Genomic DNA, 22,771 nt, shown 5'->3' with positions numbered 1-22,771 from the left:
AACATGCATAACAAAGTCTTAAAACCACATAGTTCAGATGAAGTAGAAAAAAAAAAAATACATTACACAACCATAATAAAAATCAAATTCAAGCGCATCCGGAGTTAGAAGCTTGGTTAACAGTTTTTTTCTTTATATATGTTAAGATCAATCACATTGTTGATGAGCTCCTCCATATCTTCATTAAGTACTTTGAATCCATCTAGGAAAAAGAGTTACCGATTAGCATTTGTGAGACTGAGAGTAACAATATTTAAGAGAACAATGAAGAACTTGAAGAATATACCTTCATTTCCATACGACCAATCTCCTGTACATATAATTGCTTCAACAGTCTCATGTTTAAGAGAGCTACGAAACTGATCAAGCACACGACCACCAACACTAAATGCAGCCTTTGAAGCAACTGTTGATACATGAATACATAATAAATCACGGGCCATGGCAGCAAGAATTGGGTAGCGGCACTTATTTGTCTTCCAATAGGAGAGAATATCCAACTGATAACTCCGTTTTATTCTAGGCTCGTCCAAATACAATTCAAACTGTGATTTTTGGTTTGAAGCATAAAACAAATCACTGGAAACATCATCAAATTCTTGAAAAAAAAAATATAAAACATTAGTAAAAAGAAGTAGAGCACGATCGATAGTGTGTTTTTTCAAGTTATACCGTAAAAAGAAGTCTTTTTTTTTTACATATTTAACTACTGAAAACAAAACCTTTTGGATAATTCATATCTTGAGTGTAAATATACATCATGAGTAAATGTACAATTAAGTCCCCTACAAGATCCAGTCCCAATCTAACATGGGGTGTTCTCTCACGATCAGAGAAGCCAAAGGTTTCAGACCTTGTTGTTTGCATTGGCATTAGAGTTCAATGTTCATTTATGGGTTTACATCAAACTCCAACCAAATTTAAATTATGTTAATAACCCATCGTGAGCATTGTTTAACTTTTGTAGACTACAAGTTAAGCAAGCTAGCTTATTCAGACACCAAAGTCGTGAGCATTGTTTAATCATTTTCTATAAAAAAAAAACAGAGACAATATCCCATGTTTATTGCAAGTTACTCCTCGGTGCTTCTAAGGAAACTGGTTTGGTAATGTGTGTGCACCAAACATTTTCTAATGGAACCAAGAAGAAAAACAAAACAAAAGAAAAAAATAGAAGAATATAACTTACCTTGTCGCTATTTTGAGATAAAGTTGCTCCAAATCTGAAAACTCACTGTGGAAATTTGAGGGCAGGCAGCAGCTGAGATGAAATGAGGGAGATGTGAAAATTTGAGGGCAGGCGGCAGCGTCGCTATTTCAAGAGAAGAAGAAGAAGAAGAAAGAGGCGTAGAGGTGAAAGAGGCACAGAGTGAAACTATGGCAGAGATGAAAAGAAAGAGGCGTGCTAGTTGTTTAGCATGTAATGTTATAATATATATATATATATGAAGAAGAAGAAGAAGAGGCGCAGAGTGAAATTAGGACAGAGATGTGAAGAAAGAGGTGTGCTAGTTGTTTAGTACGTAATGTTATATTATATATATATATATTTTCTACGGGTCACTATGGGTTAGTGTTGGGTTTGAACCTGAAATTAACACGAAATTGAATTGCGAGTCATACCCGGAATTGACCCGTTTTGTTCGTGTCAATTTTGAGTCGACCCGATTCTGACCCGCACCCCATTTTTCTCAACCTTAATCCGTAATTTTCGTGTCGATTTCGATTCGTGTTGTCGTGTCATGACCCGTATTGTCATTCTTAAAATTTAGTTCCTTATTCATAACTTATTGCCCGAGGACGACCTAATAAGTCATCATGCCATGTTAGAAAATACTATACAATGTGAAGCAATTTTCAACGTGCAAAAAAAAAATATAAAGCCAGCTTTTCTAAAGTCACCATTATTTTTTAAACTTTATATACCACTATTTATTTTGAAAGATTTATTAGTTATAAAAAATTACAAATGAATGCATCCTCTAAAAAAAAAAAAAAAAAGCGTTATCCACTTTGACTTCCATTGTCGGCAAACTCGACACGAAAGTTAAGGTGGGACGGCAAAAATAAAATAAATAGAAAACTTAAAAAGTAAGAAATAGTTCCTCCTTGAAAAAGCCAAAAATGTCCCCCACATACAGCGTAACGACTTTAACGAAGATCAAGAAAAAAGGGTTGTCAAGTAATTTTGTTGACATGACCATGTGGGTTGGCGATGACAGTTAAAATCCAAATGGGCCCGTATCCAAACCCACCAGGAGCCTTCTTACGAAAAAGCCGACCAGGGACCCAATACGTGTCAGAAGAATAACATTGTGTCCAAAAAAGCGGAGACGTGGCAAATATTTGTGAAATATACAAAAATCGAAATAAAAAAATAACTATAAAAATTTGGAAACAATTTTTGGCTATTATTTTTTTTGGCTAAATAATTATTGATTTTTTTAAGACCCTGTTTATTTTACCGATTTGAGTTATAATTTAAGTTTTATTATAAAAAAAACTCTTAAAAATAATTACATTTAATATTTTTATTACAATTTTCATATAAAATCACATCTCAATTCAAATTAAAAATTCAAATCAGCGAACTAAACGGACCTTAAGAATTACTACTTATGTATATTGGTTAAAAAAAGAAAAGAAAGAAAAATCCTACGTACTAAAGATGAAAACCCCACCCGAAATGCCACGTGGCATATTGCTATAGTTGTGGTCACCAAATATCAGAAGTCTTGCATCAATAAGATATCATATACTGCTTTGCCCTTTCGGTCTTTCCTTAAAAAGTAAATTTTATTTTTTCTCTTTTTATTTATTATTATTATTTAAAATTCATTTATTTTATACGTTTAAATTCATATTTTTAATTATATTATAATATTTTTTTTATAAAAAATTTAAATTTAAAATATTAAAATTAAAAATTATTAATTTAAACGTAAAAATTAAAGAGACTCTTGGATAGATATGGAAAAGTTCTTAAAATGGCAGCTCAGGAGCCACCGACATTAAAATCAATTAAGGCGAAGGATTACATCAACAGATACGGGGGTTAAAACGTCGTAATGATGGACAATTTATTTATGGTCACTTTCAATTCAATTTATTATTAAGGAGATAAAAAGTTTGTACTTTAGTGGAGAAAATTCAATATATATATATATATATATGTTTTATGAAGAAAGGAAGGATTAAGGAAGGAATAACGTGTTTTACTTCTCAAACACGCGCGCAAAGAAAGAGCTTACAGTGAAAAAAAGAAAAATGTTTATTCGATTTAATTTATTTTTTAAAATTAAAATTAAAATAATTAATTCGATGCTTTGCGTCGTTCATCCGTCGCTGTCTTTAATTGCTGAGAACTGTTCACCTCTCTCTAATTTCTCCCTCTCCACGGATCTTTCCAAATGGTCGACAAGGACAATTATTTTACTATTTTTGTTTGATTATAGATATATATATATATATATTCCTGATCATTTGGTTTATTTTAGTATTATCCTTGGAATGGTGATCTGAGGAGAAATCGAGGGATTCGTGAATATGAGATTTCTGGAACAATTCTGATCGAAAGTTAAAAGAGAAAGAGAGAGAAGCGTGATTTGAAGAGAGTCTCGAGTTCTGTTTGGATTGCGGGAATCGGAGTTGGGAAAATCAATCGGAGATGGGGTTTTTCAGTACTGTGTTGGGATTTTTCGGATTTGGAGTTGGGATTTCTATCGGCCTCGTTGCTGGCTATTTCCTCTTCATCTACTTCCAGCCAACCGATGTCAAGGTCTTTCTCTCTTGCTCTCGCATTTCTATTCCTTTTTTATTTATATCTGTTCGCCTTAATTTTGGATTTAATTGTCTGTTTGGTTCGGGAGGAATTGAAAAGTGAAGAAATGAACCTTTACTTGAAAGAAAAAAAAATTGTAAGAAGATACAATTTTAATCTATTCTGGAAGATCAAAATTCATCTTAAATTGTTAGCCTCCTTAGAGTATATGTATGGATTCGTGACTGTAAACTAGACTATTTTGTGCACACACACACACATATGAGTATATCTTAAATTTGTTAGTTTTGGAGAAGTGTTTAGAAATTGAAGTTTAACTAATTGTTTGCATTTTGGACTGGTCAGGATCCTGTAATTCGTCCTTTGGTTGAGCAAGACTCTGAAACTTTGCAGCGACTAATGCCTGAGATTCCACTTTGGGTGAAAAGTCCAGATTATGATCGTGTATGGTAGTTCTTTTCGTTTTTATATTATCTTGTGTCCTGGAAAAATTATTTTCTGATATTTCAATTGTTTTTGCTTTTGTTTCTGGGTGAAGGTTGATTGGCTGAACAAGTTTATTCTGAATATGTGGCCTTATCTTGACAAGGTAACGTCTAATATATGACAGCATCTCTTGATTGTCGCTTCTCATCAATTGTTGATAGTTTTTTTGGTTTATCAATCTGTTTTTCTCCCCACCTTTTGCATAGGCAATTTGCAAGACTGTAAAGAATATTGTGAAGCCCATAATTGCAGAGCAAATTCCTAAATATAAGATTGAGTCTGTTGAATTTGAAGAACTCACTTTGGGGTCGTTGCCGCCAACTTTCCAAGGTTAGGAAATACGTTTAAGTATATTTTTATGGTTTTCTATACTTGTAAGGCGTAAGCTTCTGTGTGTTGTTAGGTTTAAGTGCATTTGGATCATTTTCCAGCAAAAAAAAAAGTGCATTTGGATCATGACACTTCTAGATAATTTTTTTTCCCGTGAAATTTATCTTTTCCAGGTATGAAAGTGTACTCCACGGATGAGAAGGAGTTGATCATGGAGCCTTCCATTAAATGGGCTGGAAATCCTAATATCCTTGTTGCTGTAAAAGCATTTGGATTAAAAGCAACTGTTCAGGTCATCGGTTGTTCTGTGTTTTGTATGACCATTTCTGTGTTATTTTAGTTTATGCTAATGATAGAGAGAGAGAGAGAGAGTTTCTGCCTGTTAATGCATTATGGTCTTTATTTTCAGGTGGTGGATTTACAAGTTTTTGCCTCTCCACGTATCACTCTAAAGCCATTGGTTCCAAGCTTTCCTTGTTTTGCAAAGATACTTGTCTCTCTAATGGAGAAGGTCGGTAATCTTGGTGACCTGTATTTTTTTGTGCCCAAGGGCCAAGTTTATCATCAGTCAGTTTTTTGATGTATTGATACTTGAAAATGTACAAGATTTGTATACCCTTTAGGCCTTTACCGATATGTTTCACTCCATATATTTTTTTAGTTGCGGAAGATTCTGATTTTGATGCCATCATTTGCTATTAACTGGAAATATTCTTGGTTGGGTTGCATTTCGAGAAAGTCAGGAAAATTTTTAATTATCTTTTTGATTTACGCCATTGTTGGTTTTGCAGCCACATGTTGATTTTGGGTTAAAGCTTGTAGGGGCTGATCTGATGTCAATACCCGGCCTTTACAGATTTGTACAGGTACAATAATATATTATCTTTTTGATCTTCGTATCTCACATGCTTTCTGCTTACTGCTTCTTCCATCCTTCAATCTCCTTCTCTCTTCCTTTCCATTGCCGGAGGAGTTGGGATGTAAGATTATATTCTTTTAATGGGATTGAGTTCCTTGACTGTCGAAGAAGTTTTGTTTCAACTGTTAGAAATGCAGTGATCGATGATTATGTTTTTCCTGCAGGAGCTCATCAAGGATCAGGTTGCTAACATGTATCTGTGGCCCAAAACCCTTGAAGTGCCAATAATCGACCCAGTGAAGTAGGTTTCTGGATTATCCTGAAATTTTATTTATGACAAAGTTGCTTCTATGATGTGGCTTATACAAATTACTTGATATTGTAGAGCAATGAAGAGGCCTGTAGGAATTTTGCATGTAAAGGTCCTAAGGGCAATGAAGCTAAAAAAGAAAGATCTTCTTGGTGCATCTGACCCTTATGTTAAATTGAAGCTAACTGAGGATAAGCTTCCGTCAAAGAAGACTACTGTCAAGCACAAGAACTTGAATCCTGAGTGGAACGAGGAATTTAACATGGTTGTTAAAGATCCACAAAGCCAGGCTTTAGAGCTTCTTGTTTTTGACTGGGAGCAGGTATTTTATTCGGATTCACCCGTAAAAATTTGTTTTCTCTGTTTATATTTTTTAAATATGAATCTGATTTTATCTTCTTTTAGGTTGGCAAAGATGACAAAATGGGTATGAATGTAGTCCCTCTAAAAGACATTCCTGCTTGCATTCCTGCTGAAGAGCCAAAAGTTCTGACTCTTGACCTCCTTAAAAATATGGACTTGAATGATGTTCAAAACGAGAAATTGCGTGGGCAACTTGTTGTTGAATTACTATACAAGCCTTTCAAGGAGGAGGAAATACCAAAAGGCATTGAAGAGGGTCAGACTGTACAGAAGGCTCCTGATGGAACACCTGCCAGTGGAGGTCTTCTCGTCGTCATAGTTCATGAAGCTCAAGACGTTGAAGGAAAGCATCATACTAATCCACATGTCCGGATTCTTTTCAGAGGGGAGGAAAAAAGGACTAAGGTATGAAGATAGATACCATTTAAGCTACTTGCCTCCTAAAGTTTCCAGTCTATAAATTTGGATATTCCGGACTGCAATAAACTGGTTGTAGTTGCTCTCTTCTTGATCTGGCCATGGCCAGTCTTTGCTACCTCTTAATGAATGTGAAATATAGTAATACTCAATAAACTGAAAAATCAGGTTATATGTATATGTATAAAAAAGAAAAAGTGATGAGATCGGTCATATGAAATATCTAGCTTCCTAGCTTTTGGCAATTCTTCTTGTGCTTTAAAAAATTGCGATTTAATTTCTTTTAAATTTTTTGCTCATTGTGTACGATCAGTGCAAGTAAGGAAACTCACAGTGATAAGGTATTGATAAATGTCAATTGATAGTATGAGACTAGTAGTTTCCAAGACAATCAATAGATGTTCATAAACTTTCAGATTTTAAGATTGGTTGTTGTGTGCTGTGTAAATAACAATTTTGGACTTGTTTTGATACTGCTACGCAGCCTGTGAAGAAAAACAGAGATCCTAGATGGGAAGACGAGTTCCAGTTTATGCTTGATGAGCCTCCCGTTAAAGACAGACTACACGTGGAAGTCATCAGTACCTCGTCAAGAATCGGCCTGCTGCATCCAAAGGTTAGACATCGAGACCCTTTTTTTAGTTGACAGAACTGAAACACAGATCATTAACATGAACTTTTCATTCCTCTTGGTCAATCATAGGTTAATCATTAACGCTATTACTTTGTGTCGAATTTAGGCAATTCGCTGCTAAAATTATGGCTTAAAGTTTTTTTTTTTTTTTTTTTTTTTTTGGTCTCATCAAGATTGTCATAAATTGTATTAATACAAATCATAGCAACTTTTAGTAAAGGACCAATTCGCTGGGTGCTTAGAAGTGTTATGCATATGACGGCATTGTTGTTTCTGTTTTCTTTGGGTACTCCGTAACTGTTATTTTATTTTCTTTATTCATTTATTTTATTTTTTGTGAATTAGGAATGTCTGGGTTATGTGGACATCCATCTTTCAGATGTTGTGGCCAACAAGCGAATCAACGAGAAGTACCATCTTATAGACTCCAAGAATGGCCGAATTCAAATTGAGCTGCAATGGAGAACTTCATCATGATTCATGATGAGCACACCACTCTCTCTCTTGTTTCTAGGATATTGCTTTTGAGAAAAAAGGATTTTTTGTTTCTTTTTTGGGGCACTGCTGTCTCCGGAATACGTTTATTTGTTTGTTATTTTCGTGTATATTATTGCAATAGCGGAAACTAATTGCAAAACCAATACTCTTGGATATTTTCCATAAAGTTCAATGGCGATTAGTCCAGCCATTTAAATTGGTTTTCTAACTGATCAGCAAAAAAATTTGGTTTTCTAACTAGTTGCAGGCATGGGTCAAGGTTAACGTTGAATCTATGAGCACTCATATTCAACCACCTACTCATATAAGAGTCCGAGTTTTACGTTGTGTGACCCACCATTTTATGAGACTTACGAATTTATGAGTGATGCGGTTTTATTTGCAAAGAGATGAATATCATTTTTGTAAATCCATATACCTATGGTGATGTGGGGATTGTTTTTTTCAACGAAATTCAAAAAAAGTTTGAATTCGAGTTACAATTTTATTCAAGTTCATGTTCTTTTATAAAACTTGAGTTTAAACTCGAGTTTGAGGCTAAACTCGAGTTGAAATTTTTTCTTCAACTCGAGTTTATAAACTCGAACTCAAGTTAATAAATAATATTTTTTTCATTCTTAAAAATATCATAACTTTTTCATTTTAATTCTGATTGAGATGATTTTTTATGCATTCACAACGAAAAGACGAATAAAATTCTACTGATTTTTCATCACTATTGAGTTTTTATTAAAATACTATCTAAATACAAATTTAAATTTTGACCCACTCAAACACAAATTCAAAAAGATTCTCAATTCAAATCATAACTTAAATATGCACATCTAAACACAAATTTAAATTACAATTTTAACTTAAATTATAATTCAAAATCATCACTCAAATTATTTTAACTCAAAAATATAAAAAAAATAACCCGGTAAATTTTCAATCCCGATAAAGAAACACTAATGACTGCTACTAAAAAAATATAAATTATCTTATAGTGGTGATGAAAATCCTATCCTACAGTAATGTATTACGTACTCAAACGGACCGGATGAGCAATTTGGATCAATTTCAATGTATGTCTTATTAGCAAAGAAAATAAAAATAAAAATTACAAGCAAAAAGTATCAAATTTAGCCGGTAGATGACCCTTTATATCTGACACGTGGCGAGCGCGTGCGTGACGCCAATCGAAATTCCAAACTCGAATGTGGCTGTAATTTTCCGTAATCAATTGCGATTATATTTAGCAACCAGTCACGGTGTTTTTCAGCTTAGGGAAAAAAAAAAAAAAAAAACCTCACAAGTCAGAGTTCATTTGAGGTTTGGTTCCGATGGCTTTTCCGGTGGTGGACGCTGAGTACCTCAAGGACATCGACAAGGCTCGTCGCCATCTCCGCGCTCTCATCTCCTCCAGAAACTGTGCGCCACTCATGCTCCGATTAGCGTAACTTCTGTCTCTCTCTTTCTGTTTGGTTCCCGGGAAAGTGCAAGAAAAAAGAACTCAAAAGAACAATAAAAAAGATCGTATATGATTAACTTTGTTTCTGAAACATCTGTGGCTTTACAGGTGGCACGATGCCGGAACTTACGATGCGAAACTGAAAACCGGAGGACCAAATGGCTCCATCAGGAATGAGGAAGAGTACTCTCACGGCTCCAACAGCGGCTTGAAGAAAGCTATCGATTTTTGCGGTACTCAATTTAAATTAATTTAACTTGATTTTTGTTTTGCATTAGCTGCTATTAGCGATTATCTGTATCAGCGAATCAAGTATAAGTGATTGTTACATGAGCGTGCTGTAGTTGGTTTATGTCACTGTTAGTTTGGTTTGCAAGTAAAACTGGTAGAGTAACTGGGATCTAAAGGAAGTAGTTGGAGTCTGTAGCAGATGAATGACTTTAGTTATAGTGTTATCAGCAACAGTAAGGTTAAAAGTGTTGTTGATTGGTTTGTAGCCTAAGAGGATCACCTCTAGCTTTTATCTACCGAAGATGGAGCAGGATCTTTTTTATTAGCAATTGTGTGACCTGTTATGTATTAAGAATTAGATGCCCGTAATTCTATGCTATCGAGAGCCATAAAATCATAGAAGAAAAGTAAAAATAAGAACACACAAGATTTCTTGTGGTTCCTCCTCAATGTGAGATCTGGCCGCAAAAGTTCAGTGATGAAGAAGTTTACTAGTGAAAATCACACACCTCTCAACTCTCTATGGTTTCTCCGACCTGTATAATTAAACCCTAAAATTGGCACCCCCTTTATATAAGAGGAACTTAGGCAACCAATCCACGTGCTGTACGTCAGCAATTTTAGGCTCCACATCTTGAAATGATGTACAGTTACAATCTGTTGACTGTAGCGTTTCTCTATTTTTTGCCTTCACTAGCCCATTATGTGTTCACTTGAGAATTGTAAGCATCATGCATAGACATTTGCATTTTAAGGGCACTGATTGATTACAAACTTCTTAATTTGAAGGCTTTAAAATTTGACATACGCTTAAACTGGTTTTTGTTTGCGTTCTTATTTTTAAAATGGGTCTTTTTCACTTCTATCTATTAGTAGTTTGTTTTATTTAGTTATTTTTTCTTTTTTTCCTGATGTCAGAGGAAGTGAAGTCCAAACATCCAAGAATTACATATGCAGATCTATACCAGGTGATTACTGATTAGTTCGATGCTTGCGAACTACAACCAACTTTTCAGCTATTTCTTAATGGAACTTTATTTGATTTTCTTATTCGGAGCTATAACTGGATAAGGTCTCGACATCCTTCATGTGGACTGAGAAAATTTTTTAAAAATCACTTTCTAACAAATGGAAAGATTCCTGAACCGGTTCAGAGCTTGACTAAACCTCCTCTTGTAAAGAGGCTCAAGTGGAGCAAGTGCAATTGATAAATGCTTTCTTATCTCTTTCTCTTCTGGATTTACTTATTTACTGGTAAAACCTATTAACTATTTTCTTCTCCCTACCTTAATAGTGGGTAAAACAGATAAAGGGGAAGGGGCTATAGGCCGTATTGTCCGTGATTATTGAACAAAAAGAGAATAGTAACTTGTAGTGCAGTTAAAAGGTGGGAAGGGACTGTGCTAAAAAAAAATCATATAATATCTTGGATTCTGTAATGCTTCCACTATTGAGCACAAGAAAGGTTATTTCATGATTTATACATACATCCAAAATACCTAAAAACAACTGCCTTTTAAGTGTTGATATTTTGTTGTTCAGCTTGCTGGTGTCGTTGCAGTTGAGGTCACTGGAGGCCCCACAGTTGCTTTTGTGCCTGGCAGAAAGGTATATCATGATTTCTCTCTAGAGAATAACTTTTTAAATACGACTCCTTCTCATTGACTGTAAGATCTTTTCCTTAGGATTCAAAAATTTCTCCCAAGGAAGGGCGACTACCAGATGCTAAACAAGGTGTGTCAACTATCTAGACGTCCTTTTTTGTTTTGTTTTTGTTTTTGTTTTTTCTTTGTGAAAACTCTCTGATACTCGCGCTTCCAAAGTCTGTATTGATGTATCTTCTAATTCTTGTGGAATGGTATTGGATCCTGTCACGGTTTCTATTCATGGGTGCTTTTCTTCTGCTTAAAGGCTACTGGGAGTTTGAGATGCACATGTTTTAGTGTCAATATAAGCATTGTAGTTCACTTATTGTCTATAGGGCATTTCTCTGCAGCAAGGTTTTTAATTGAGATACTTTTTTGAAGGATGTGAAATAGAAGGTGAGACTAAAGTTGTTCAAAGGATATGTCACAACTTTGCTTGCAAACCCTTATCCCACCCTTTTTCCTTTTGCTTTGACAATGCAACGGAAGTTCTTAATGTCTTTGTGTTTGCATTTGTATGATTCACACCTTTTTTTTTTTTTTTTTTTTTATAATTGTATGATTCACAACTTTGCCTGGCAAACCTTTATGCCCACTCTGTTTCTTATTGCTGTTATAAATTTGTATGATGTGCCAGTGCAACGAGGAAGTTCTCAACTTTCTTTGTGTTTGCATGTGTATGATTTACATGTAACCAAGTGTGAAGGTTATTTACTCATTTTCGGGAATTCCTATGGCAGGTGCACCACATCTTAGGGACATCTTTTACCGAATGGGCCTTTCCGATAAGGATATTGTTGCTCTATCAGGAGGCCATACGCTGGTATTTCTCTCTCCCGTTTTCATCCATGTAAGGTGTTCATTTGTCCAAGTACGACGGAATTCATTCCATTTCTATTTGTTCTGGTTTTGTAGGGAAGGGCTCATCCAGAGAGATCTGGTTTCGATGGTCCTTGGACTGTGGAACCCCTGAAGTTTGATAACTCATACTTTGTGTAAGACTAATTTAGACTTCCAAATAATAATGTCTCTATAATATGTGTGTGTGTGTGTGTCTATAAATATAAAGCCGAGGAAAAGGGATGGGAGGATTATGTATTTTTAAGATTTATGGTTGTTTAGGATTGATTAGACGAAGGAATGAATTCCAAAATCCTCAAACATATTTAGAGAGGTTTTTTCCTTTCTTTCCACTTGCCTCACCTAGATTATGAATCTTTCCTTCCTATTTTCTTTTCCTTTTATGAACACAGTCTTAACTATGCAATTGAACTTGTTGGGGTTCCAGGGAACTTCTGAAGGGGAACTCAGAGGGGCTGTTGAAACTTCCAACGGACAAGGCTCTTTTGGATGATCCCAAGTTCCGTCCTTACGTTGAGCTGTATGCAAAGGTAATATGTGGGCTTGTTTTTGGGCCATCTTTCACTTTCCGCTCGAAAATCAAATCTCTTTTCTGATTACTTGTTACTGTTTTGAGTTAGAACTCATTTTTGGAGCCAAGGTTTAAATGTGACCAACCCTGACTTTCCAACTACCACTAACTGTTCCACCATTTATTACAATGATGATAAGTATTTCGCACAAACAGACCACCATGCTAACATGTTCATTTCACAACTCAAGTCACAATTTAAGTTTTATTGTTATAGTATTTTTTCTCACAAAAATTTAAATTCAATTTTTTTGCTACAGTTTTTTTTTCTCTCATACACAACTCAAGTCATCACTCAAGTTATGACTTGAGTTGTGAAATGAACATATCCTAAATAATTCGATTTCCAATTCTGTGAACAATATTGATTTTTTTACCTTCTTTTTATTTTTCCCTGAAATTATTGATTTTTTAAAACAATTTCTATCATTTTTAGGTAGCATTAATAGGATCTGCATGTCGATCTTAGGTTGGTCTTTTTGGTCTGTATTTATGACAACCGTAAGATAAATTGTGTCATTTAGGGTCAAATATGGGCGAGTTTAGCTTTTATAGTACCATTGCACGTGCTATTTCTGGCCAAGTCCTGGTTTCCTGGTTAGAGATTATTGCTTTACAAAACAATCTAGCTTCGTTTAATCTCAGTACTTACTGTTCATTTTAATATGGTTTGCAAAATTTGGCTTGTATTAGGATGAGGATGCATTTTTCAGAGACTATGCTGAATCACACAAGAAGCTTTCCGAGCTCGGCTTTACTCCTAGTTCCTCAAGCTCTAAAGTAAACGTAAACGATGGCATACTACTTGCACAAAGCGCCGTGGGGGTTGCGGTTGCTGCGGCAGTGGTGGTCCTCAGCTATTTCTACGAAGTTCGCAAAAGAAAGAAATAGACTTGATTGACATTCTTAATCCCGTCTGGATTAATCCTTGAATTGTAACGCGAGCCAAGAGCTAGATATCAATATAAGGATTAGAATAATTACAAGGGTCCTTTGCTTTTGAGCCTGGCAGCTTTGATGAGCCAGTAGAATTTAGAAATTACGATTCAACAGTTTCAGGTCTTCGAAATAAAGATTCCAATGTATGGACATAAATTCTTATCGAGTCTCATTGTTTTCTTGTGGCAAAATATGTATACGTTAGCTGTTAAGACATCTGCACGGGCACACTGCACTTTCATTAGGGACGCGAAAATTTAGTTTTATTGTCGAACTTTTGATCTATTAATATGAATGTACTTGCGTATTTGCCAACACGTTACTATGACTTCTCTTTTTTAACCGCTGAAACTTTAATATTTGGTACCTAATATTGGTATTCCATTAAAACTCTTTTATGCAGGCCATGTTCTTGATTCTCTTTTCCAGTCATAACAAATAAGCAAAAAATCCTTAACAAGACGGCCTGAAGAAGGTAGTAAGATATGGTGTAAATTTCTGTTAATGGCACCAAATGGAAGAAAATGAAACTGAAAGAAGCAGGACACGAAGCATTACCTGCCAAGAAATCAACAAACAAAATCAAATTTTGCACTTCAATAAGAGAGAGAGAGAGAGAGTTTTGGGTAAAGGTTGGGAAGAGGGAGGACCACAGTTGGAAGACAGGCAAAGAGGTAGGTAGGCGTCATTTGTACTACCAAACACTGCCCCCACGGCTCTTCCTCAACACCTAAGCACATGACATACACGTGTTGCTGGGCTGGCCTTCACTATTTATTCAGATAATAGACAACTAGAGCCATGCCATCATGTCTCTTAAACTAGATTTACGTCGAGAAATATGTTCCTTTTTGCCCCATTTTTATTCCATCTTTCCAAACGCCCATGTGATTATGTATGCATTTTTTTTTTTTTTTCCCCTAGAGCAAGGCTGGTTGAGATAGAGACTATGCTTTCTAATCACAGGTGCAACACAAGCCGACCCGATTGTGAAATGGGAAAGAATCAATGAATCCGTACTTCGTAATACATGTTCAAAATCCATTAATAAATATATCCAATAGCTAATCCAAGGAGAAGCTGTAATTTATTTTCTTAATAAGCGTTTGAAGTAAGGATCCGTACTATAGTTTGAATCATAATTCGTAACTCATTATAGTATTTTTTCTCATAAAAAACACATATAAATTAAAAATAATTTTAAATTATAATTATAAATCTATAAATCAAAAGTAGTATTAGTTTTGTTTCCTCTCTCTTTCAGAATGTTGTGATATATATACAAATAGTTTAAAAAAAAAAAAAAAACAACGATCCCTTTTTTTCGTTGCTGTTGAAGAAAAGTTAATAATACATAATCATAGATGTTGCCATAGTTCAACACCAAAGTGAGGCAAGAGAAGGACTGGTGTGCAAGGACAGTCAGAAAGGGGGTGAAAAGGTAGGTGAAATACACGCACATAATTACACAAGTGGACCACTTTTTTTTTTTTTTTTTTTCTGCTGAGTCCCCCTTTGACAGCAACTTCTGCCCATGATCCTTTTAACTCCTACCATCCACTTGATTTTTATGATAGAGTGAGTGAGTGAGTGAGAGAGAGGGATCGTTGGCATGTGTGGTGGTGGGTAACAAATAATATGCTAATTGGACGGAGATAACAACAAAAAGGGTGAATCAACTTCCCCATCCCTAACCCCCCTCTGCTCCTGTTGCCAAAAAACTTGCACCACAAGGTCGGGGGGAAAAAAAAGGAAAAGTGGAAGGTGAACCAAAGCCCACAATACAACCACAACCACACTCATTTATCCCTTTTTTCTTTTCTTTTTTTTTTCTTTTTCTCTCCTTTTTCTTTCATCATCATCTTGCTTTGAACCCAACTTCCAATCCTTCTAGAAACTCTCTCTCTCTCTCTCTCTCTATTTGTTTGCTACCAATAGAATAAAGAAAACAGAACTACCATCCCTGTTCTTGTGCACAAGAATAGCCAAACCACTTGTAAGCTTTCTTTTCCACACGCCCACTACAACTAACTCACTAAAATAAACAACGTTTTGTATTTCCACACAAGCAAAAGAGAGATTTTATTTTATTTTATTTTTTTGGTTGTTCATAACTATTTTTCACGTTTTCTCGAGATAACAAATTTGGAAATCCTATATAGTGTTTAGTTGATATGTAACGGTTGATATTGTTTAGAACCGGTGTCGTTTTTGTTAAGGGGGTGAGAAAAAAAAAAAAAGAGAGTTGTAAATTCGTTTTCATTCTTTAGGACTTACATAAACGTAAGTAAATATAATTTCATTTTTTTATTATACAAAAAGGCATTTTCAAAAGTATTCCCAACAACATTCTCAAAAAATTCTTATTTCTTTTTGTACAATCATTTTAATACACTTTTTAAATTGATCACAAATTCATATTCTAATTTCTTACATGAAACGGCTAAATTCATCTAAAGCTGACGTTTAGTAAGAAAATTTATACTCTGATTTGAATCATGGTTCATAATTCGTTACAGTATTTTCTCTTATAAAAAATACACATAAATTAAAAATAATTTTAATTTTATGATTCTAATCTATAAACTAAATGTCTCCTGAAACTTTAATTTTCTTGAGTCTCTGCCATCAATCCACAATTACTCGCCAAGAAAACATAATTAACATGAGGGAAAATCAGTATAAAAAAAAATTAAACCCGCCACTGTTATGGAAGTAGGCTACGGAACAATCATAACTTAATTCTTCTAGAAGAGTAATTAGACTAGCTTAGCCTAGCACAATTAAAAGTTTTTCTATCATGGAGAAATTGGAATAGACCTTTCTTAAACCTAATTAGCATTACTTCGACCAACATGGCCAATCTTTGCTTTCTACGTGTACTGTGGTACACCTGTCTAGAGAGTTGGGGATGATTTTGAGAATTATTAATCTAAAACTTGCCTAGAGATTAGACAGATATAGAAAAAGAAAAAAGAAAAAAGAGAGAAAAAAAGGGCAGAAATCACATATTGTCTTGCCTGTACTTTAATATACTTACTTTACACCTACCTAGAGGTTACCCGTAGTTAATGTCCTTTTAACTTATTATATGATTGAAGCTAATATCATAAGTGAGAGAGGCCACCAGCCACTCCCTCTAACCTGTCTCACCAACTCGCATCTAGAAGCAATTAGTCTCTCTCTCTCTCCTCTCTCTTCTCTCTCTCTCTCCCTCTCTCCCTCTCTCTCTCCCTCTCTGTTGTATAGTCAAAAGCCTATAAAATCATATCCCAAGTCCTCCCAAGGGCCGGCCTTAATGTTCCAGCAACACAAAATACAAGGCCACCGGTTCCCCCACCGCTCCTGCTAAAAAGCAAAAGAAAAAAAAAAAAAGGAAGAATAGAAAAAGAAAGAGAAGAGAAGTTATCTTCAAACAACAAGTTCAGCTTGTGATCCTACTACTACTCAAATGGGACGGTCTCCTTGCTGTGAGAAAGCTCACACAAACAAAGGAGCATGGACCAAAGAAGAAGATGATCGGCTCATTGCTTATATCAGAGCTCACGGCGAGGGATGTTGGCGCTCACTTCCCAAAGCCGCCGGTCTCCTCCGGTGCGGCAAGAGTTGCCGGCTGCGGTGGATTAACTACCTCAGACCTGACCTTAAACGAGGCAACTTCACAGAAGAAGAAGACGAGCTAATCATTAAGCTCCATAGCCTTCTTGGAAACAAGTAAGTCCAAAAAAAAAAAAAAAAAAAAAAGGTAGTGTTTTTAAGTCAATTACATGTTTATCAGTTCCTAAATAGTAATGGGTTTTGTTGAATTTTTCCACAGATGGTCTTTGATAGCTGGCAGACTACCGGGAAGAACAGACAATGAGATAAAGAACTATTGGAACACCCACATAAGGAGGAAGCTTTTGAACAGAGGTATTGACCCGGCAACACACAAGCTGCTCAACGAGACGGCTCAGGACAACACAACAACCACCCCAACCACCACAACAATATCGTTTGCGGCCTCTACTACTCCTACTACTATTGTTAAAGAAGAAGAGAAAAAGATCAACGGTGGATTTGTGAGCAAAGACGTGAAAAACCCGGTTCAAGAACAGTGCCCGGACTTGAACCTTGAGCTTAGAATTAGCCCTCCTTATCAGCCACAACAGCCGGAGCAATTGAAGAGTGGAGGAGGGGGCCTATGCTTTTCTTGCCGTTTGGGGTTGCAGACCAGCAAAGAATGCCGCTGCGGAATAATTACCAGCATTGATAGCACCAGCGCAAGCACTAGTGTTGGTTATGATTTCTTGGGGTTGAAAACTGGTGTTTTGGATTACAGAAGCTTGGAGATGAAATAATTAAGAATTGGGTATAAGGGGAAGGTTTGTCTTGTGTAGCATAACAGAATGGAGAGAAATTAGACCCCAAAAAGAAAAAAAAAAAGAAAAAAAAGAAGACAATATTGCTAATTCATTTTAAAGCTCTCATGAGTTTCTCTTCCCTTCTTCTTTTTTCCCCTCTAATTGTACGACTCTTTTGTTTATAAAATAGTATAGTGCCAGTACAGTTTGCTTACTATTGGTGAATGTTTTTATAATCCTTAGCATATCGGTTTCGTTTTTGTTTTAGCAAATATCATGAATATGAAAAAGAGAAAAAGTCTTTTTCTTTCATCTGTTTTTGTCAAGTCTTTCCAGCAGAAAGTCGGGCTTTGTCAGAGACCTAGCAAGTTAAAAAGCGTCAAGTGTGTTTTATGAAGATTGTTGGTATCAGCAGAGATAGATATAAAGTAACAGTAGAGTATAATAGACTAAATCACTGGCTCTTTTCAGTACCTGAGAGTACGAGAGGGCTTGTTGGAAGGGATAGTGGGGGAGGGAAGGAGAAGTGGAGAATTGAGATTTTTCATATTTCTCTTTCAAAAACCAAATGATGACTTTATATATATTTTCTTTTGAACAGAAACAATGATTCACTTCATGAACACAGTAGTCTTGGAGATCTTAGAGATCCTCCAAAAGAAGAAATCTTTCCTTGTTTTTTTGGTATGACCAATAAAAAGGTTTGCGCGATTAAATTTTATTATATGTTTATTCTTTGTGCTGGGATCACATGCTCTTATCTTTTCTTCTATAATTTAACGGTTATTTCTTTCTTTCTTCTTCTTCTTTTTTATTTTATTTTATTTTGCTTTGAAAATTTCAGATTCTTTTTGGGTTTGTCTTTTCTTGAAAAGGGTATTGATTTTCATTTGGGGGCAGTGGATAAGCTCTAAGAGGAGGAGAAATGAGGAAGAGGGAGTGGTGGGTAACCTATTTATGCTTTAATTAAGGAAAAGAAATAAAAAAAAAAAACCGAAGAGAAGAAGAAGAAAAACTATTTAGAAAGCGTGAAGAAACTAACAACTGTCCTTAGTACCGTCCTTCTACCAAACTCCCAGCATTAAAAATCTGAACTGTGAGCCAACCTACCATACCATTTATTTGGAAAAGAAAACCCTAACTAGGTTTCTTTCCTCTGCTTCCATTCCCTTTTGGTTTGCGCAATAAATTTAGTCGACGTTTAATTTATAAATTTAAAATTTTAATTTAAAATTATTTTAATTTTATATATATTTTTAATATAAAAAAAATATTATAAAAAATTATTAATTATGATTTAAAATCAAATATAAACATTCCACTGGTTTTGGGGCAGCATATGCAAATTGAATGCTCAAGTTAACAGAGGAAAAGAGGCCTCTTGTTAAGGGTTTTCCTTGAGAGTGTAGAGTCTTTTCAAACTCCACCTTCATTTCCTTCTTCTTGATAGGATATCAATGAACCCCACTTGACCCGTTTCCTGTTGCCCAATTATTTTACCACCCAAAAATCAGTTTTAACAACTTCTTCAGTAATTGGTCAAATTTGTTTCTTCCGCGTTCACTGTTTTTGTATTTTCCTTTTCCTTTCCTTCCTTTTCTCCTGTTGTGCTCACTGTTTAATGACGGCTTCTTTTTTTTTTCTTTTTTCTTTTTTCCTTTTGGATTTTTTTTTCCTTTTCTTTGAGGGAACTAGGAAGGTCATTTGCTACTTAAAACCATATTCACGATAAGCTTCTCTTCGTTTTAGTTCACTTGAGGCTTAAATACGCGCCGCGTTCTTTGACACACAACCAAAAAAAAAAAAAAAAAAAAAAAAAAAAAACCACACAAAAAAAAAAAAAAAAAAAAAAAAGCAGCTCATCAAATAAAACAAAACGAGGAAAATAAAAGGGTCGTGACATACGTATTTTTCTTCTGATTCTACTTGATTAATAATCTTTCCATATAGGCCAAATACGAGATACGACCAGAAACAGAATGTCAAACAAAAATTCAGTTGGAAAGTAGGAATCAAAAAAATACAAATGTATTATGTGTGGAAAACGGAGTCAGTGACGCTGTATCAGTCACCGTGGTTGCTTGTAATTCTAAATACAGTTATGGATGGATATTATTAATTAAAAAAAAAATCTATCAATCCAGAAGAACAAATAATATTGTTAAAATAAAATAAAAAAGATGTTGCGGATCGCAACCAAAATCTCAACAGTTTCAATCACTCAATGCAAAATCTTTCATACCTTATAGTGATTTTGTTTGAGATCTAAAATTGTTTACCAAGTTTTATAAGTTTAGAGCACTCATACTTCCCACAAGATTATGATTTGACCAACTTTGAGGTCAATGGGTCATATCCACAACCGAATTTCATCTACCAGCAATTAATTGATGGTTATGTCATTGGGGTCATACCAGAACGGCCAATCTAATTGCCCCGGCCCTTACACTAGTCTTGTCTCAATCCATGAACCACCTAATGTAAATATTTAAAATAAAATAAAAAAAAAACCAATAACAGTACAAAGGGCGGATATTACCAAACTAATGTTAGATTTAAGTTTTAAAAATGGTATTTTAAAAAAACAAAAAAATGATAAAGAGGAAGACAAAATAGCTAAAGAAGAATCTCCCAAAGAAGAAAGAGGTAAATTGCATTCCCAAAAAGCAATCGAAGACATAGATGGGTATGAGAAAGAGGACACATTGGTGATAGCTACTTTGAAACCATATCCAGAAAAAAACAATGGCCCTTCCCACATATAAAAAGGGGGTCACTTTTCAACTTTTTTTTTTTTCCCCTCTTTCTTTTTCTTTTTTCAAAGGTGTTAGGTAGAGACATCAGAAGCTTCTATAAGATATTTATTTTTTTTTATTTTTCCTCTCATCTCTTACTATATCAAAAGACATTGTTATAGCAAAGACTATTTTTCTAAAGTAATATTATTGTGTATTGGCTCTCTCTCTATCAATAGGCTAATTATTGATCTAACTTAAATTGTTAATGGATTCAACCTCCACCAACATCACATGCAGCAACTTTGTGGTGGGTCCCTCTTGGTTTTCGTCTGGATCCTCCCACCCTCCTTGCTCAAATGACTTTACAGCAGAGGTTCAATTACTAAATAATTACCTTAACTTAAATATTCTTTTGTTTGGTAGGGAAGTCATCTTGCAATCCAAACTAATTTTGGGATCCTAGTGTGCCCAAGTGGATATTGGTGACAAAAATGTGTTATACCAAACATTATGGCCAAAAAATTGGGGCCCATCTCTATTAATAATTCAGGTTTGCCTACATGATGTTCCTGTTCATTTCATTTTTTTTCCCTTTTCTTAAAGCAGTTTAGTTGTCCGGTTTGGAGCCAGACTGCCACGCTCACTACAGTTGTTCAACCTCTCCCTCTTTTTTTTTTTTTTTTTTTTAATTTTTATTTTTTTTTTTTTTTTTTTTGTCATGTATATGAGTTTAATACATTTCTAGAGTTTCAGGTGTCATTACAAAATGAGTCTAACGTGTAAAATACAAAATCTCCGGACGCAGTTCTCTCTGCATGCATGATATCACGATTATTCAATATTTTTGGCATAAACAATTAAACACGTGGTTGGGAGTTGGGACGAATTTGGAAGCAGTTAATTAAATTGTTGCATTCAAATATTAAAACTAATGACTGTGCATAAACATTTTTTTGCTGAATTCAATAAATTAATTATCAGACGAAGTAAAATCTGATAAATAAAAAAAAAAAAAAGGCTCATAGAATTAGTGTAGCGCCATGCAATCACATGGTCATTAGTTCGAGGGATTATTTTAGAGGTAAAAATGTTTGTTTGCGTTTGTTAAAGAAAGTGAACAATGTAAGAACAAAGAATCCATGTCCTAATAAAAGGTAGCAATCATAAACAAGTAGCTGGCAGTCTGTTCCTTGTTTCCACAAAAACTTCCTCAATTTGGATTAACTTAATCCAAAAACTTGTAAGGGAAATTTTAAAATCTGATTCCTATTTTGCCCGGCACTAATTAAGGTTGTTCTTTTTCTAAATTTGGACGGAAAATTTAAACTAAAATTTAAATTTCTGTGAGAGAAAATACTGTGTCAAGAAAATTAGTAATGATTCATAATTACTCATTTATAAATCTCAGATCCTAGTTCAAGGAGGCATACAGAATGTAATGGCATTTTTCTCACAGGATCAGGAAACTCATATGATAGGCTTCTGTGCAGGTAGTTCTAATAATTTATGGGAATTCGAAAGGAATAATACCAAAAGGCGTTTACTGAAACCCAAGAGCGTGGATCAGGAATGGCAGGATCGTAATTTGTGGGGATAAGTGGGACAACAATGAGTAAGATTAGAAAGAAAGATCAGCAAAAGCAAAGGTGTGTGTCCCACACGCTACCAACTCCTCTCTTTTTGGGCCGTAGTTGGCAGCCATCCGACGTAGGATCATGTGCGCGGTTGCGGCGGTGGGGCCTACTCTCTGTCATTTTCCCCCACAGCGTCTGGGTCCCACTTCGACACCCCTCAAATCAGATACGAGCCGCGGCTCCACCTCCATCCTCTTATCCCTCGCCACACCCAATCCAACCTCCCCACCTCTGATCCCTAGATAATTAATCCCTTTCTTTATTGTCTTTTCCTCAATTTGATAAGCCCTTTTTAGTTTTTCCCCTTTATGACGCCAAAGCAAAGCATACTTAAACGTTACTCTTTTCATATAAATTTAATTTCTTCTATACATAGTTGTAAGGTGAACCCTCTCACTACCTGTGATGAAACAATAGTTCGTTGATGCAGATTTTTAATTTGAGTTGAGATGTAATTTTATGTGAAAATTTTTTACTGTAGTAAAAAAGTTAAATGTGATTATTTTTAAGAACTTTTTAGGCCTCGTTCATTTCACCGATTCGAATTTTCAATTTTATGTTTTTACAGTAAAAAGTTATCAGAAAATGTCACATCTAACTTTTTCTGCTACAGAGAAAAACTCTCAGAAAATGTCACATCTCAACTGAAATTGAAAACTCTAATCCGCGAAGTGAACGAG

At 35.0% G+C, this 22,771-nt stretch overlaps 3 protein-coding genes across 3 annotated transcripts; all 3 read left to right on the top strand.

The window, feature by feature from the left end:
* The first annotated feature begins 3,383 nt into the window (after positions 1-3,383).
* LOC112090397 (synaptotagmin-1-like) lies at positions 3,384-7,886 on the top strand. Its single transcript, XM_024161574.1, has 12 exons — positions 3,384-3,778; positions 4,127-4,225; positions 4,320-4,370; positions 4,474-4,597; positions 4,771-4,889; positions 5,007-5,108; positions 5,389-5,463; positions 5,681-5,757; positions 5,842-6,088; positions 6,172-6,534; positions 7,031-7,162; positions 7,526-7,886. The coding sequence occupies exons 1-12, from the start codon at positions 3,668-3,670 to the stop codon at positions 7,655-7,657; spliced, it is 1,632 nt and encodes a 543-aa protein (XP_024017342.1). The 5' UTR covers positions 3,384-3,667; the 3' UTR covers positions 7,658-7,886.
* A 1,002-nt stretch (positions 7,887-8,888) lies between these two features.
* LOC21407716 (L-ascorbate peroxidase 3) lies at positions 8,889-13,711 on the top strand. The gene is made up of 9 exons (XM_010092031.2): positions 8,889-9,113; positions 9,237-9,361; positions 10,278-10,327; positions 10,902-10,967; positions 11,045-11,093; positions 11,746-11,828; positions 11,921-12,000; positions 12,294-12,396; positions 13,131-13,711. The coding sequence occupies exons 1-9, from the start codon at positions 9,001-9,003 to the stop codon at positions 13,326-13,328; spliced, it is 867 nt and encodes a 288-aa protein (XP_010090333.1). The 5' UTR covers positions 8,889-9,000; the 3' UTR covers positions 13,329-13,711.
* Positions 13,712-16,506: 2,795 nt separating this feature from the next.
* On the top strand, positions 16,507-17,789 carry LOC21407715 (myb-related protein 308). The gene is made up of 2 exons (XM_010092030.2): positions 16,507-17,090; positions 17,194-17,789. The coding sequence occupies exons 1-2, from the start codon at positions 16,828-16,830 to the stop codon at positions 17,714-17,716; spliced, it is 786 nt and encodes a 261-aa protein (XP_010090332.1). The 5' UTR covers positions 16,507-16,827; the 3' UTR covers positions 17,717-17,789.
* The last annotated feature ends 4,982 nt before the right edge of the window (positions 17,790-22,771 follow it).

The sequence above is a fragment of the Morus notabilis genome, unplaced genomic scaffold (assembly GCF_000414095.1).
Source record: "Morus notabilis unplaced genomic scaffold, ASM41409v2 Scaffold137, whole genome shotgun sequence".
In the NCBI taxonomy this organism is placed as follows: Eukaryota; Viridiplantae; Streptophyta; class Magnoliopsida; order Rosales; family Moraceae; genus Morus; species Morus notabilis.
This window is presented reverse-complemented; position numbering and strand designations above follow the sequence as displayed.

What these genes read in the sequence shown, in the direction of transcription:
- LOC21407716 (XM_010092031.2), top strand. Translation starts at nt 9,001, where the DNA reads ATGGCTTTTCCGGTGGTGGACGCTGAGTACCTCAAGGACATCGACAAG. An exon ending in GAAAGCTATCGATTTTTGCG is followed by an intron (nt 9,362 to 10,277) that starts GTACTCAATTTA and finishes TCCTGATGTCAG; the next exon opens with AGGAAGTGAAGTCCAAACAT. An exon ending in CTTTTGTGCCTGGCAGAAAG is followed by an intron (nt 10,968 to 11,044) that starts GTATATCATGAT and finishes TCTTTTCCTTAG; the next exon opens with GATTCAAAAATTTCTCCCAA.
- LOC21407715 (XM_010092030.2), top strand. Translation starts at nt 16,828, where the DNA reads ATGGGACGGTCTCCTTGCTGTGAGAAAGCTCACACAAACAAAGGAGCA. An exon ending in CATAGCCTTCTTGGAAACAA is followed by an intron (nt 17,091 to 17,193) that starts GTAAGTCCAAAA and finishes ATTTTTCCACAG; the next exon opens with ATGGTCTTTGATAGCTGGCA.
- LOC112090397 (XM_024161574.1), top strand. Translation starts at nt 3,668, where the DNA reads ATGGGGTTTTTCAGTACTGTGTTGGGATTTTTCGGATTTGGAGTTGGG. An exon ending in TCCAGCCAACCGATGTCAAG is followed by an intron (nt 3,779 to 4,126) that starts GTCTTTCTCTCT and finishes TGGACTGGTCAG; the next exon opens with GATCCTGTAATTCGTCCTTT. An exon ending in TCGGCCTGCTGCATCCAAAG is followed by an intron (nt 7,163 to 7,525) that starts GTTAGACATCGA and finishes TTTGTGAATTAG; the next exon opens with GAATGTCTGGGTTATGTGGA.